This window comes from Trachurus japonicus, chromosome 10 (genome assembly GCF_045865225.1).
Source record: "Trachurus japonicus isolate A0001 chromosome 10, Traja_1.0".
NCBI classification, from domain to species: Eukaryota; Metazoa; Chordata; class Actinopteri; order Carangiformes; family Carangidae; genus Trachurus; species Trachurus japonicus.
Window position 1 is genome coordinate 1,392,187 of NC_140916.1, and position 12,042 is coordinate 1,404,228.

A 12,042-nucleotide genomic window follows, 5' to 3' on the forward strand; every position below is an offset into this window, starting at 1 on the left:
TGTGAACAGTTCATCAAGTGGAAGATGAAATGATCTCCAAAAGACATAAAGGTAAACATGAAACACTCTTGTGCAACAATTTAATCGATATCAGTGTATTATTTTAGTTTTCTTCAGAGTGAAAAAGGGAAACAAAGCAGCAGCCTGCGAAATAATGGGAAACCCAGGAGACTTGAGCTCTCAGATAACTTTGACCAAGGTATCAGACAAGATATTTACTACACGCTGTGATAGTTAGGGGTACTCGTTACTAACTATGCAGGGAGCCCAAACATTTGCTGTAGGCCCTTTCCTGTGTCATAATGTCTAGAAATAAAGTTCAATTTCATTGTAAAGTCGAAGAAATATAGCCAAGAAATAACGGCCGATTGCAAGGACTTAATGGAGAAAGATTCTGGCCTTTCCCAAAAAATTCAAAGCATAAAAAGCACGTGTAATCTTTTGCCTTTATGAAAAATATGACATTACTATGCAATTGGCCGTTATTTCTAGGCTGTTTCTTGACATTACGACGCAATTAATTGTTATTTCTTGACATTATCACGTAATTAACGGCCTGGAAAATAAAGGGTTACCAAATTATATTGTTTAAAATGTAAAGGGAATGTGTCATGTGTAACTTTATGCCTTTTGGGGAAAATTTCAGCTTCCACTGTTCACATTAACAGACATTTTGATCAGGGGTGTCAAAACTTTTGCATGATACCACAGTATATTCAATGTCGTCTGGTTAAATACTTCACCTTCCATGTTTTACCTCCAGCTGTAAGAAGTGGAGGCCGTTCTGTGACTCACAAAAAAAAAAAGCCTTTGTTTGCTGCCTGGCAGTGACGCCTTTAAAGTGCCAGATGACCTGCTGGTTGTCACTGTTCAATTTCTGTGTGTAAATCAAACTCATAAAAAACTCCAAAATACAATAGAAAGAACACGGAGCAGCTGAAAAGCTTTTTTACAGAGGTCGGGGGAAGGACGGCGCCGTTGAAAATTAAGGTGTCGCTCAGAAGCCACGGCAGTTTATCAGATCATGTAAAGGAAGAAAGAAAGAAAGGTGTCAGAGCCCAGCGAGTCCCGTCAGTCAAGCGAAGATAATCACAGGCCCATTCTGTATTTATGCGCTCGCTGTGACTGAACTGATTCACAACACGTGAAGTTGTGCAAGAAATTGGGTTCGAGAGAGAAGAAGGAGGAGCGGTGGATTCGCTGCTGCCCCTGACATTTATTTTCTGTCTTTTTACAAAAGCTCCTCCAACCACATCAACGTTTCGTTAACCATCTTGGTTTTTCAACAGCAGCAGCAGCAGCAGCTCAAGCGATCGATACGGCGCCTGTATACATTTCAACACGTTGCCAAGGTGACTGAAATTAAACAACACTTAAAGGAACGTTTAACTAACGACGGCTACTTCATGTCCTCAGCACAAAAAAAAAAACAACCAAGGTCGCTCTGAATGTGTCTTTCTTCATGTTTTCTTTAGAGAGACTCAAACAACAGCTGAGTGAGTGAATCTTCAGCTCCACAGATGGAGACGTGTTTAACAACGTCTGTGGACAAACTGTCATAATCTGTCAATAGATCTTGTATGTTTTAACTAATATACTCGTAAATCCATAAGATGCCAACAGTTTAATTATAAATAAACAAAGTGATGGTGTGAAGTAAGGGGAAAATGAAGTAATTATTGAACGTCTCACAGGATAAACTGGTCGTTTGCAACAGCAGGAAGTTTAGATTTGTAACTGTGGCTGTACAATACTGGACTAGACTTCAAATCAATATCATGATGAATTCAACATTTTACATTGATTACATTCAATGAATAATTATGTTGTTTTTGTTTGGTTTTAGTCCTGATTAATACAGCTGGTATATTTTCTCTAAATGATCTGTTCTTTATCTTTCCAATTGGTTATTTAATGAATATTTGAAGGGATGAAATAAAAAAGTCTTGTGAAAAAAAGAAATTAAAGGTATAATGCGTAGGAATTCCCCCCATCTAGCGGCATATCGGAACGTATTCTTGATGTTGAATTCACGTGAAATCGGGCAGACGTCAGACAGACAACAGACGCTGCATGTAACAGGATAAACAAGCGTCTATGTAAACAAGGCGTGACAATATGTTGTCATGGTGATGTGGTATTGTTTACCTGACCCACGTTTTACCGTCTTTCTCTCGTGGAGTAAAATGACATCCGGTTGGTTTGCCGACGGCCGTCTGCCTGACTGCACCTGAATGCAACACCAGTGCCTCCGTCCTTCCTCACACTACACAGTGGTGACAGTTTTAACAGGCCGAGCCCACAGCTCCGCTGAGTTTCCATGGTTACTTACGGTCACGCTGCCACTGAACGTAAAAAATGGCGATGCAACATGGCCGCCTCGGTTCGGTGCGTCGCCCACTTATGTATTTGTAACGACTTGTAACAACTCATTCTCAGGTACCAGAAAGCTTTCATTTGTATGCGGGTGAGATTCCACTTCAGTGAAATACTTATTGATGAAAGACATTTGTATTTTTGCTAATAAAAAGCCAAATAAGTTACACACTGGGGCTTTAAATTAAAAAAATTAGCATTTGGGCACAATGGTTTAAAAAAAAAAAAAAATTGGATTAAGTACCCATCCATCCATCCATGTAATCTGATTACATCCTCATGTATCTGTGCCTGTTTCTCTGTAGCACCGTCAGTGTAAATGAGAATGAATTGCGGCTCAGGTGTTTCAGTTAGTGACTCGATGGCGTTTAATTAGCGGACAGACTTTAACTCAAATAACGTTTAGATCGACCAATTTAAAAACGAGCAGAGACTTTACTCAGCAGATTAAACCAATTATCTCTCGGCAGCGGCACAAAACAAGGTGTGTGGCCGGTCGGTACGCCGTGGTACTCAGAGAGGGAACAGTCTGAAAAAAAACACCAGGTGTAAAAAAAGCGAAGGGCCACGTTGTCGCTATGGAGAGGCGACTGAACCGGAGGAATCTAAAGTTCGTATGGTGAGCGGCTCTGTGCAGCCGTCACCGACAAATGACTCGTCTCTTTGTTTTTGAAATGTCACCGGTGTCCCAATCCAACCAGGTCGCACAAAGACGAACCCACTGTGACCTCCTCGGCCCCGTGGGAACAAACACACACAAACACACACCTCCAAAATATCACATCGACTCGACTCAGCTGCTCCACCAACATCCGAAGTTTATAAAACTTTCTCTCTCTCTTTCTGATTACTGATCGATTCTCAGTGACATTCGTTCCTACTACCGCCGTCTAGAGTCTCATCAATCTGTTCAACAACGTTCCTATTGGCTCCAGATGTTGCTGTCACAGCCAATCACAGTGACTTGTTTGTGTCCTCTGAGAGTTTACTCAGAATAACTGTTTTTTATCATCATGAGCTCGGACTGAGGAGAGTTTTACTGTAGCGACAGGAAAGTGATTCATTATAAACAACTGCACCAAAGAGTGAGAATAACTCATGAGCAGGTGGAGAGAGAAACTCTTTAAAACAGCATCGGCAGCTGATCGATGTTTCCTTCTCTGTTAACGGCTTCCAGCAGGATGAAGCTCCACGTTACAAAGCTCGAATCATGAGTTTAGGTCTCCGTCCGTCCAGTCGAGCTTTGACCTTCGAGATGTGGTGGATCATGAGATCAACAACATCCAACACATCTGCAGCAGCTGTGTGACCAGTAAATCTCTGAGGAACTTTTCCAGCACCTTGTTAAATCTACACCAGGAGCTATGGACCAGGTATCTAACTAAGAGTGGATTCAGACCATGGAGTTTCACCACAAAGATCGGTTCGTTTAAAGGTTTTGTAAAGAAACCCTAAAGCAGTCAGCAGTAAAACTGAGTCTGGGGTTGTTGCTTTGTCTTCCAACTTGACAACTAACATAAAACATACATCAGTCCTAGTGAAGAACAACCTCCACGGGACCAAAGTGAGTGTTATTGACTGGCCTGCACAAAGCTCTGACTTGAAATCTGGAGGAGCTGGAGAGATTTCCCAAAGAAAAATGAGCTTGAATTCCACAGGAGACTTGTTGTTGAAAACTAAAACGAACAACTTTACTCTGTTATCCAGCAACAAGGACTCACAACCGACTATTCGCATCAGGGGGGCTGATAACTTTGACTCTGGTAGTTCTTTGTGAAATAATTTCATTTCTGTGTGTAAAGTAAATTAATTCAAGCATCCAAAATACAGCTATGATGTTTGAAAACACTGTGTTGAAAAAATCTTTGCTCTGTTTAACAGCACTTGGAAAATATTTGCAAAAAGGGGGGCTAATAATTTCATCCTCAACTGTACAGTATATAGGACAGCTTTTTCTTTTTTACATTTTTGGCCGGGTTCGGGTTGGCTTTGGCCTGAAAATACCGTATTGACCCGAATATAATTTTTTCCGTCGAAAAAAGTCTGAAAAAGACGAGTCGTCTTATATTCGGGATCTAGATATTTACAGGGTTCCTACACATTTGAAATTTCCAAATTCCATACTTTTCCCAGACCCTAATTTCCAGACTTCTCTGTAAAAAAAATTCAAACTATTTGTGATATTTGAGTAAATAGATGTGCATGATATAAAAAAAGCATGCAATTTATCGTTTGTTTTCATTATTCTGAATGTGTATACCATTATGTAACCACATAATTTCCTGGAGATTGTAGCTGGGTATAATAGCGCATAAAAAATAATTATAACCCAAATAACTTCAGATGAGACCAAACCCAGATAACTATTAAGATAAATATATTTCCATACAATAGTTTCCATTTTCCATACTTTTCCAGACCTGGAAATGTACAAAATTCCATACTTTCCATAATTGCGTAGGAACCCTGGATTTATATGTGACACCAAACAATGTCTCCCCAAGCAAGTCAGAGCTTTTCTTTCTCTCACACTCATACATACATACATACATACACACACCAGTGACCGGTACTCACATGTGAAGATGACCAGGACGGTGCGCAGCAGGAGGTCGACGGCCGTCTCCCAGCGCTCCGACACGCGGGCCACCACCGGCGGGATCAGGATCTCCGCGGGGACGTAGAACTGGAGAGCGAAGGTGATGAAAATACCGAAGCAGTAGAGCAGCTTCACGGCCTGGTAGGTCCTGGATGTCATCACAGAGGGGAGGAGGGGGAAAAAATAAAAATAAAAAATAAAAAGTTAGAGAGCAGAAAGAGAAAAAAAAAACGGCAAACAATCATGTTCAGATCAGTTCAGTGCAGTGAGAGAAGTTAATCAAAAACCACTCGTAGAAACAGAAAACGAGCCTCAGCGCCAGGACCCATCAGAAACATATTACAAGATGAAGAGGAATCAATAGGCAGCGCTTGTAAAAACACACATAAACACCGACTGACTGTCCACTGGTCTGCTCACTGTCTTTCTTTTTCAAATACAAATACAGATACTGGTAATTACAATCTTTCTGCTTTCAACCTCATTAAACAGACAATTTGTTCCACTAATTGGCGACATCAGTCCAGTCGTTTGAAAAGACGCTGCTGGTCTCCTGCAGCTGCGATGATAGCAACGAGTAATGAGCAAACAAATCTAATCAGAGCGGTTTTGGTTTTTTACCAACTTTATTATCTCTGAAAAGCAAAATGAGCTCACGGACGGAAAATGAAATGAGGACACATCGGAGCCGAAGATGAACGGGGGCAATAACGGCCGCTGCAGTGAAAACCGAACCAGACCAGATAACACACACAAACACAAACACACACACACACACACTACAAATCTGTCTAAAAGTTAGTTTGCTCCGAGGTCGTGGAAATTATTTTCCTGACCTACTTCCTTCCTGGAGACGTGTTATTAGCTGGCTGTCCGCCGGGAGGACGCTGCCTCTTTGCTAAAACTAATAACTGCAGATGTTTCCAAATCCATCAATAACACAACAACGTGTGAATTTTACAGACTCGGTCTCGACTGAGGTCCTAAGGCAAAAAGTTTAGTGACTCGGCTCCTTTTACCTCCTCACTACTCCCTGTGATGTATGTTTCCTGTTTCTATCCTCATGAACCACATATTCCCTGGTTTGCTGTGAGACAATTTGATCAAATTAGTTCAGGATTATGCAACAAATATGCACTAACTTGTTTTAATGTCTGGTTATGTGAACTATTTTACTAATTTATACTGTTAATACTGTAAGTCTGATATTTGGGAGGTGGGATGTTTAGTTTAGTTTCCTATTTTTGTTTTGTTGGACTTGTGGTAAATTGTAAAACATAACAACAACAACAAAACATGCACTAAATTGAAATCCTGAAGTGTGATGATGAGATTTCGACACAGATAAACAACATGAGGTGAAAACACCAGAACATTTTGCCTAGACGTTGGTTTTGTGGCTCAGAGCAGCTTATTGTTCAATAAATCAAATTACCATCATTAATTAACAGCTTCCCTACATTATAACCCAGAGGCTTCATAGTTATTGTTTCATGTGCAACACTTCTCGTTTTTTGGGTTATCGTCAAATTAATCCGACGGCCTTTTGCCAGATATTTCAGATTCTGCTTTCAGAGTTAAATTATGGGCAAACAGAAAATTTTAAAACCTGCTAAAAGAGTTTAAGCCATTTGGTACCATCAGTCTTTTGTTGGTTCATCTGCTATCTTTGTAGTCATTTATTAATACAGTCTAATAGAAAGTGAGTATCTAATTATTCTGAGGCCGGCCACTAGATGGCGTCGTAGACCATTCACACTCTCATTTGCTTCAGGGAGAGAAGAGTTAAAAGCCATTAGCAGTAGCAGTCATTCCTCTGCCCCTCCCTCCTCCCTCTGACTTTGAATGACTATCGTGAATGCTTTGACTATTAAATGTAAAAAATAAAAATGCTTTTATTGTTATTATATTGTGTGAACACTGTAATAAAAATGTGTTACTTGTCAATCGTCTGTCACCACCAGAGTGTGAGCAAAACAACCTGTTACAGTCCGTAATGAGCACATGACACATTCGTCAAATTACTGACAGGGGCAGATTAAACTCCCTCAGTTCTTCATGTTTTTAAGCTGCAGTCCGTGACAGGCAGCCAAGTACTGAGTGCATAAAGATGGACATATTTTCCATATTAAAAATGTTTTTTTGTTTTTTTCTTAAAGGAGAAAAAAATTGTGACATTTAATTTTTGGAGGATACTGACTTCCAGGTCTTCATTTAATGTTAGCCATAATTATTACAATTTAAATAAATTGAATAAATACAGACATGAAATGTTTCATTCTGTGTGTAATGGATCTACTGTATATAATGTATTAGTTTCACTTTTTGAATTAAATTGTTGATATAATGAACTCTCCCATGATATTCTAATGCACCTGTATATTGGAAACAATGGAAGTGATAGGTACAGTATATGCAATAATTAACTACTGCATACCGTACATCTTGACAGCTCTGCTTTACATTGTTGATTTGTATAATCCCATATCAGACATGTCCAGTGATTTTCAGCCTTCTGTGATTACTGTACTACGTTTGTCTGTTCAGATGATACAAGTTAGCGGTCCTGAAATGTGTGTTTCTCTTCAATAAAACACATTTTACATCTCGGAGACGACATCTTTCCACTTAGGGCTTCCTTCACTTTTCAAACGCCAACGTAGGGAACCATGGACATGCACGGGAAAAACAGCACGGGCTACATTGGAGGTATTAACAGTATAATCAGAGGCAACCATGAATGAGTTCGCTTTAGTGTAACTTGATTGTAACTGTCAGACTGTTAGAAAAACACTTTACTGACCCGACCCGACCCGACATGAATTTGAAATTAAAGGGACGAGGAGGAGTTTCGGAAAGTTTACCATGAGCCGTCTGTCTGTGTTCTGTTCTGTAATTGTCCATTGTATGACTTGTCGTCACAAGGTTTTAAAGTCTTCTGTGTTTATGTTTTTTAGAAACCTGCCTTGGGACTGCGGCTGAAATTTTGCAGTTGTGCTAAGTCCGGGACATTTACACTGATGCTTAAAGGGATAGTTCAACATTTTGGCAAATTGGCCCATTGCCATAATCGCTATAGTCATAGCAGTAGGTTTGTTACCTTTAATTGTCGGTGTAAGCTGTTTTTAGAACGGAGGTGCGGAGCGGCAGGCTGCTCAGGGCTACGCTATGGAGGCTAAGGGAATTTCTTGGTTTCCCTCATCAAACTCATCAAATACACAACCCAACAACTCCAAAAGGCTGTCGTGGACAAGTTGTGACCTGCACATTCACCACGCTATGAGATAATAATGGAACGTTATGAGACGGAGCTGTTTAAGAGGTAAATTCATGCAAAACCACTGATGCGCGTTGCGTTCAGGGACAGTTTTTCAGCAAGCAGTCTCTGTATTTACCCTGTATTTACCTCGAAAACGGCTCTGTTTCGTAACGTTCCATTATTATCTCATAGCGTGATGATTGTGCAGCTCACAACTTGTCCACGAAAGCATTTTGGAGTTTTGGGATTGTGTATTTGATGAGTTTGATGAGGGAAACCAAGAAATCCCATTAGCCTCCGTAGCGTAGCTCTGAGCAGCCTGACGCTCCGCTCCTCCGTTCTAAAAAATAGCTTACACCGACAAATAAAGGTAACAAACCTACTGCTATGACTATAGTGATTATGGCAATGGGCCAATTTGCCAAAATGTTGAACTATCCCTTTAATGTGTCAGTGTTGATGAATGGGCACTGTCCCAATTCAATAAATAAAGAAAATGAAAAATGAAATGAAAAGCCTCCGCACGCATGGTGAAATTCTTGGATCGGCACAAGACAGACGAAAGCGAAAACATTTGCCAAGAATGTTTTCATTCATCAAGATTGAAAGTTGGAGGTTGGAAGACGATCAGATACCGGCGGCGTTATTCCCATGACCCGCCGGGCAGCGTCCAGGAAACCGAAACCAGGAAATGCTGGGCGAGTCGACAACTAAATAATAATAATAAAATAACGATAAAGACAAAACGATATATTTATGGAAAATGGACCCATTGACAAGTGTGGGTAACGTATATTCATCCACATTAATATGAGACTCTTTATAACCAAAAGTAAACTCCTCCTTGTCCCTTTAAAACGGTGAATTTCGCCTAAAAGTGACTTGTTTGCTGCCCTGTGATGTGGAGAGAGCTGGTGTTTTTTCTCACCAGCAGTTTGGCAGGTTGAGGGTGATGCTGCCTCCTATGTGCTCTCCGAAGCACATGTACCCGATGGTGCCGAGGCTGATGTAGAGGAAGGTGACGATGCCCATGCCCAGGTACAGCACCGTGGTGAAGCTCTGCGGCCGCTGCATCTTGTTCTCCAGGGGAAGAACCTGCCAGAAAAGAAAAGACAACAAGACCAGGACAAACGGGTCAAACATGTGACTGCGTGACACTTTCGGTCGGACAAGACACTCTGCGGAGGAACAACAGTCCGAGGCGGTGGGAACATCATGTCATCTCGGTGTTGCTGTGCGACTTTTCTATTTTTCCGAAATGTCACTTCCTCTCAGGCTGTGATGTCTTGATTTGGGCTGATGGATGTTAAAAATGAAAAAGCCAAATTTGTTTTGACATTTCGGCAAAAAGGCTGAGGCTCTCCTGCGCGGGTGGTGGCACTCAACATTTTTGAAAAGTGTAATCTTCACTCCGCGGCTCGCTGGGGCTCTGTTAATTGAATACCAATGAAGAGTTGCTGAGTGTCCCTGCAGCTTTCTGCCTTTCTCTCACACAGGAACCTGCTCAGTGCGTCTGGAAGCTGCACGCTGAACAGAAGCAAAACATCCACGCTTTAGTTTATAATTTATGGGAGCACACTGTCATGCATGTTAATGCCCACATTGGACTCACATCGCTGTTGATCCGACTCCCTGCTCAGGGAGGGAAGGAGGGAATGGATGAATGGAAATCTTTCTAGCAACATAATGATTCCTAACACACTGTAAACCAGGTTGTAAACATGGTTCACTCTCCTGTGAGACTCGTTCATTTGTTTTTTATTTTTATTCCAGGTGCAGATTCTGGGCATTTGTTTTTATCTGTGTTGGACAAACTGGTCTTATGAAATTCTTTGATCTTAGTTCACTTCTTCATCTTATCTTGTTTTAGTTTTTCTTAAATGTTTTTAGATTTTTAACCTATTTTAATGCACCGTTAACACCCGATTAGATACATTATTGGGTTCTTTTCTGTGTGTGCGAGTAAATAGGAGAAAATTATAATAAAAACCTTGAATCTGAATCTGAATAAAATCCTTAGATCGATCTTTTAATGTAGCCGTTTCCTGACCAATCTCACTCTCCTGTTTATATTTTGTTGCGTCCATTCACTGCTGAAATGTGCACATTGATTGCTGTAGCTACTTGAATTATCACCCACGACTGTGCTGAAGAGTTGCACTGGTCATGTTAAATAAATCTGCATTAATGAAACTGCTTTTGGGTCAATTTTGTGTAAACATAATTATTTTCAATAATGCACCAGGCTAGAGAGTTCCATCTTCGTATAATTTGCAGCATTATTTATGTGACAATCTCTTTCATAACCAAGCAAAACTGGTATTAAAACTGAAATATCTCTAAATGAATCAATATCGAATCGATTTATGTACAGGTATTTTATTGCAACTTGTCCGAAACTGATCTCTGGTATTTCTCTCAAAATAATAAAAGGAATAAATGAAAATGAAAAAATTGAGTCATTAGAAGTCCAGTAATGTCAGAGAGAGTGAGTATGGTTATAACACCAGGCGTCTAATGGAGCCGTTTAATGTTAAAACCAGCTGTAAATGATTTTAACTGTACAGATGTTGGATGTGTTTGAATCCTGACGTTCATCCGTCAGTCACGTACCACTCCGATCCCTTCGAAGGCAAAGATGGCCGTCCCAAAGAAGAGGGGGTAGTCCTTGGCTCGGCCCACCTTTGGCAGGTCGCTGGGGTCCGTGATGTTCTGCAGGGAAAAATGAAGAAAACACAACATTAACGTTAACGTCCTGTCACAATAAACAAAATATTGTAAAACTGTACATAATTTGATGCCTCTAGATCAACTCAAAGATAAACGGGAGACAGATTTAAATGAACCAATCACAGAAGACACTAATACAGGGATTTTTAATACCGTAACTAACTAGTAATCGCGACATCCCTATGTAATAATAATGTAATAAATTGTCACCTCATGATGTAATAACGACACAATATGTAATAAACTTTGACCCATTTTATAACAAGTTGTTAAATAATGCACCAAATTATTACATTTTCTTCATAATAAAAGTGCAACACCCACATTTTATAAATAACTGATGCAATATGTTAAAGCAGAAGTAAGCGATCCGGTCGTTTTGGCTAATGCTGCGTTCCAGGCAGGCTTTTTAAATCGTAAATTACAGCTTCAAGTCACGACTTACGACTTTGTAGCGTTCCAGGCAACCCACTCGTGTTTTTCCGACCTGTTTTACCTGTGAAAGTCACTATAACGGCCACTCGTAACTTCCGACCGGTGAACTCGTACCAGATCGAACTGGTACGACTTCACAGGTCGGAAAAACACGAGTTACGGGTTTCCTTGAACGCACCATAACAGTCCTCGTCGGTACGTCACCACATTCACGGCGTCCCTTGGCTGCACACACAGCCCTTCATGCCGTTCTCTCTCCTCATTGGATAAAAACTGTAGGATACGATAAATGTTTTCTCCTCGGCTCAGAGCAGAGCAGAGTGACTGACAGACCCGTGTTTCGGTCCAAACACTCTATGTAAGTGATTGCTGTCGGAAGATATAACTATTTAAGACTTATATTAACACAAATATATCACTTACTTCTGCTTTAACAACTTATTATAAAACGCGGCAAAGTTTATTACACACTGCATTCAAGAATTTTATTACAAAATGTGTCGTTATTACATAATGTGGCGCTGTAAATACTGTAAATAATCCGAGGCTTTATTGAATTCCCGCCCTAAGATTGGTTTGTTATTTCTGAATGACAGATAATGGATCTGGTCCTAATCTTCCTCTCTGTGGACACCGAGTGATC

The 12,042-nt window shown here is 40.5% G+C and overlaps 1 protein-coding gene across 2 annotated transcripts in view; it reads right to left on the reverse strand.

The window, feature by feature from the left end:
• The window catches only part of slc36a1 (solute carrier family 36 member 1), a 67,889-nt gene that overhangs the window by 31,235 nt on the left and 24,612 nt on the right, over positions 1-12,042 (reverse strand). For both annotated transcript variants that reach the window (XM_085788960.1, XM_085788959.1), the window contains 3 exons: positions 10,848-10,946; positions 9,163-9,329; positions 4,954-5,123 (listed from right to left, as the gene is read on the reverse strand). In XM_085788960.1, coding sequence (XP_085645086.1) covers positions 4,954-5,123; positions 9,163-9,329; positions 10,848-10,946 — 436 coding nt within the window. The remainder of the gene's footprint in view (positions 1-4,953; positions 5,124-9,162; positions 9,330-10,847; positions 10,947-12,042) is intronic.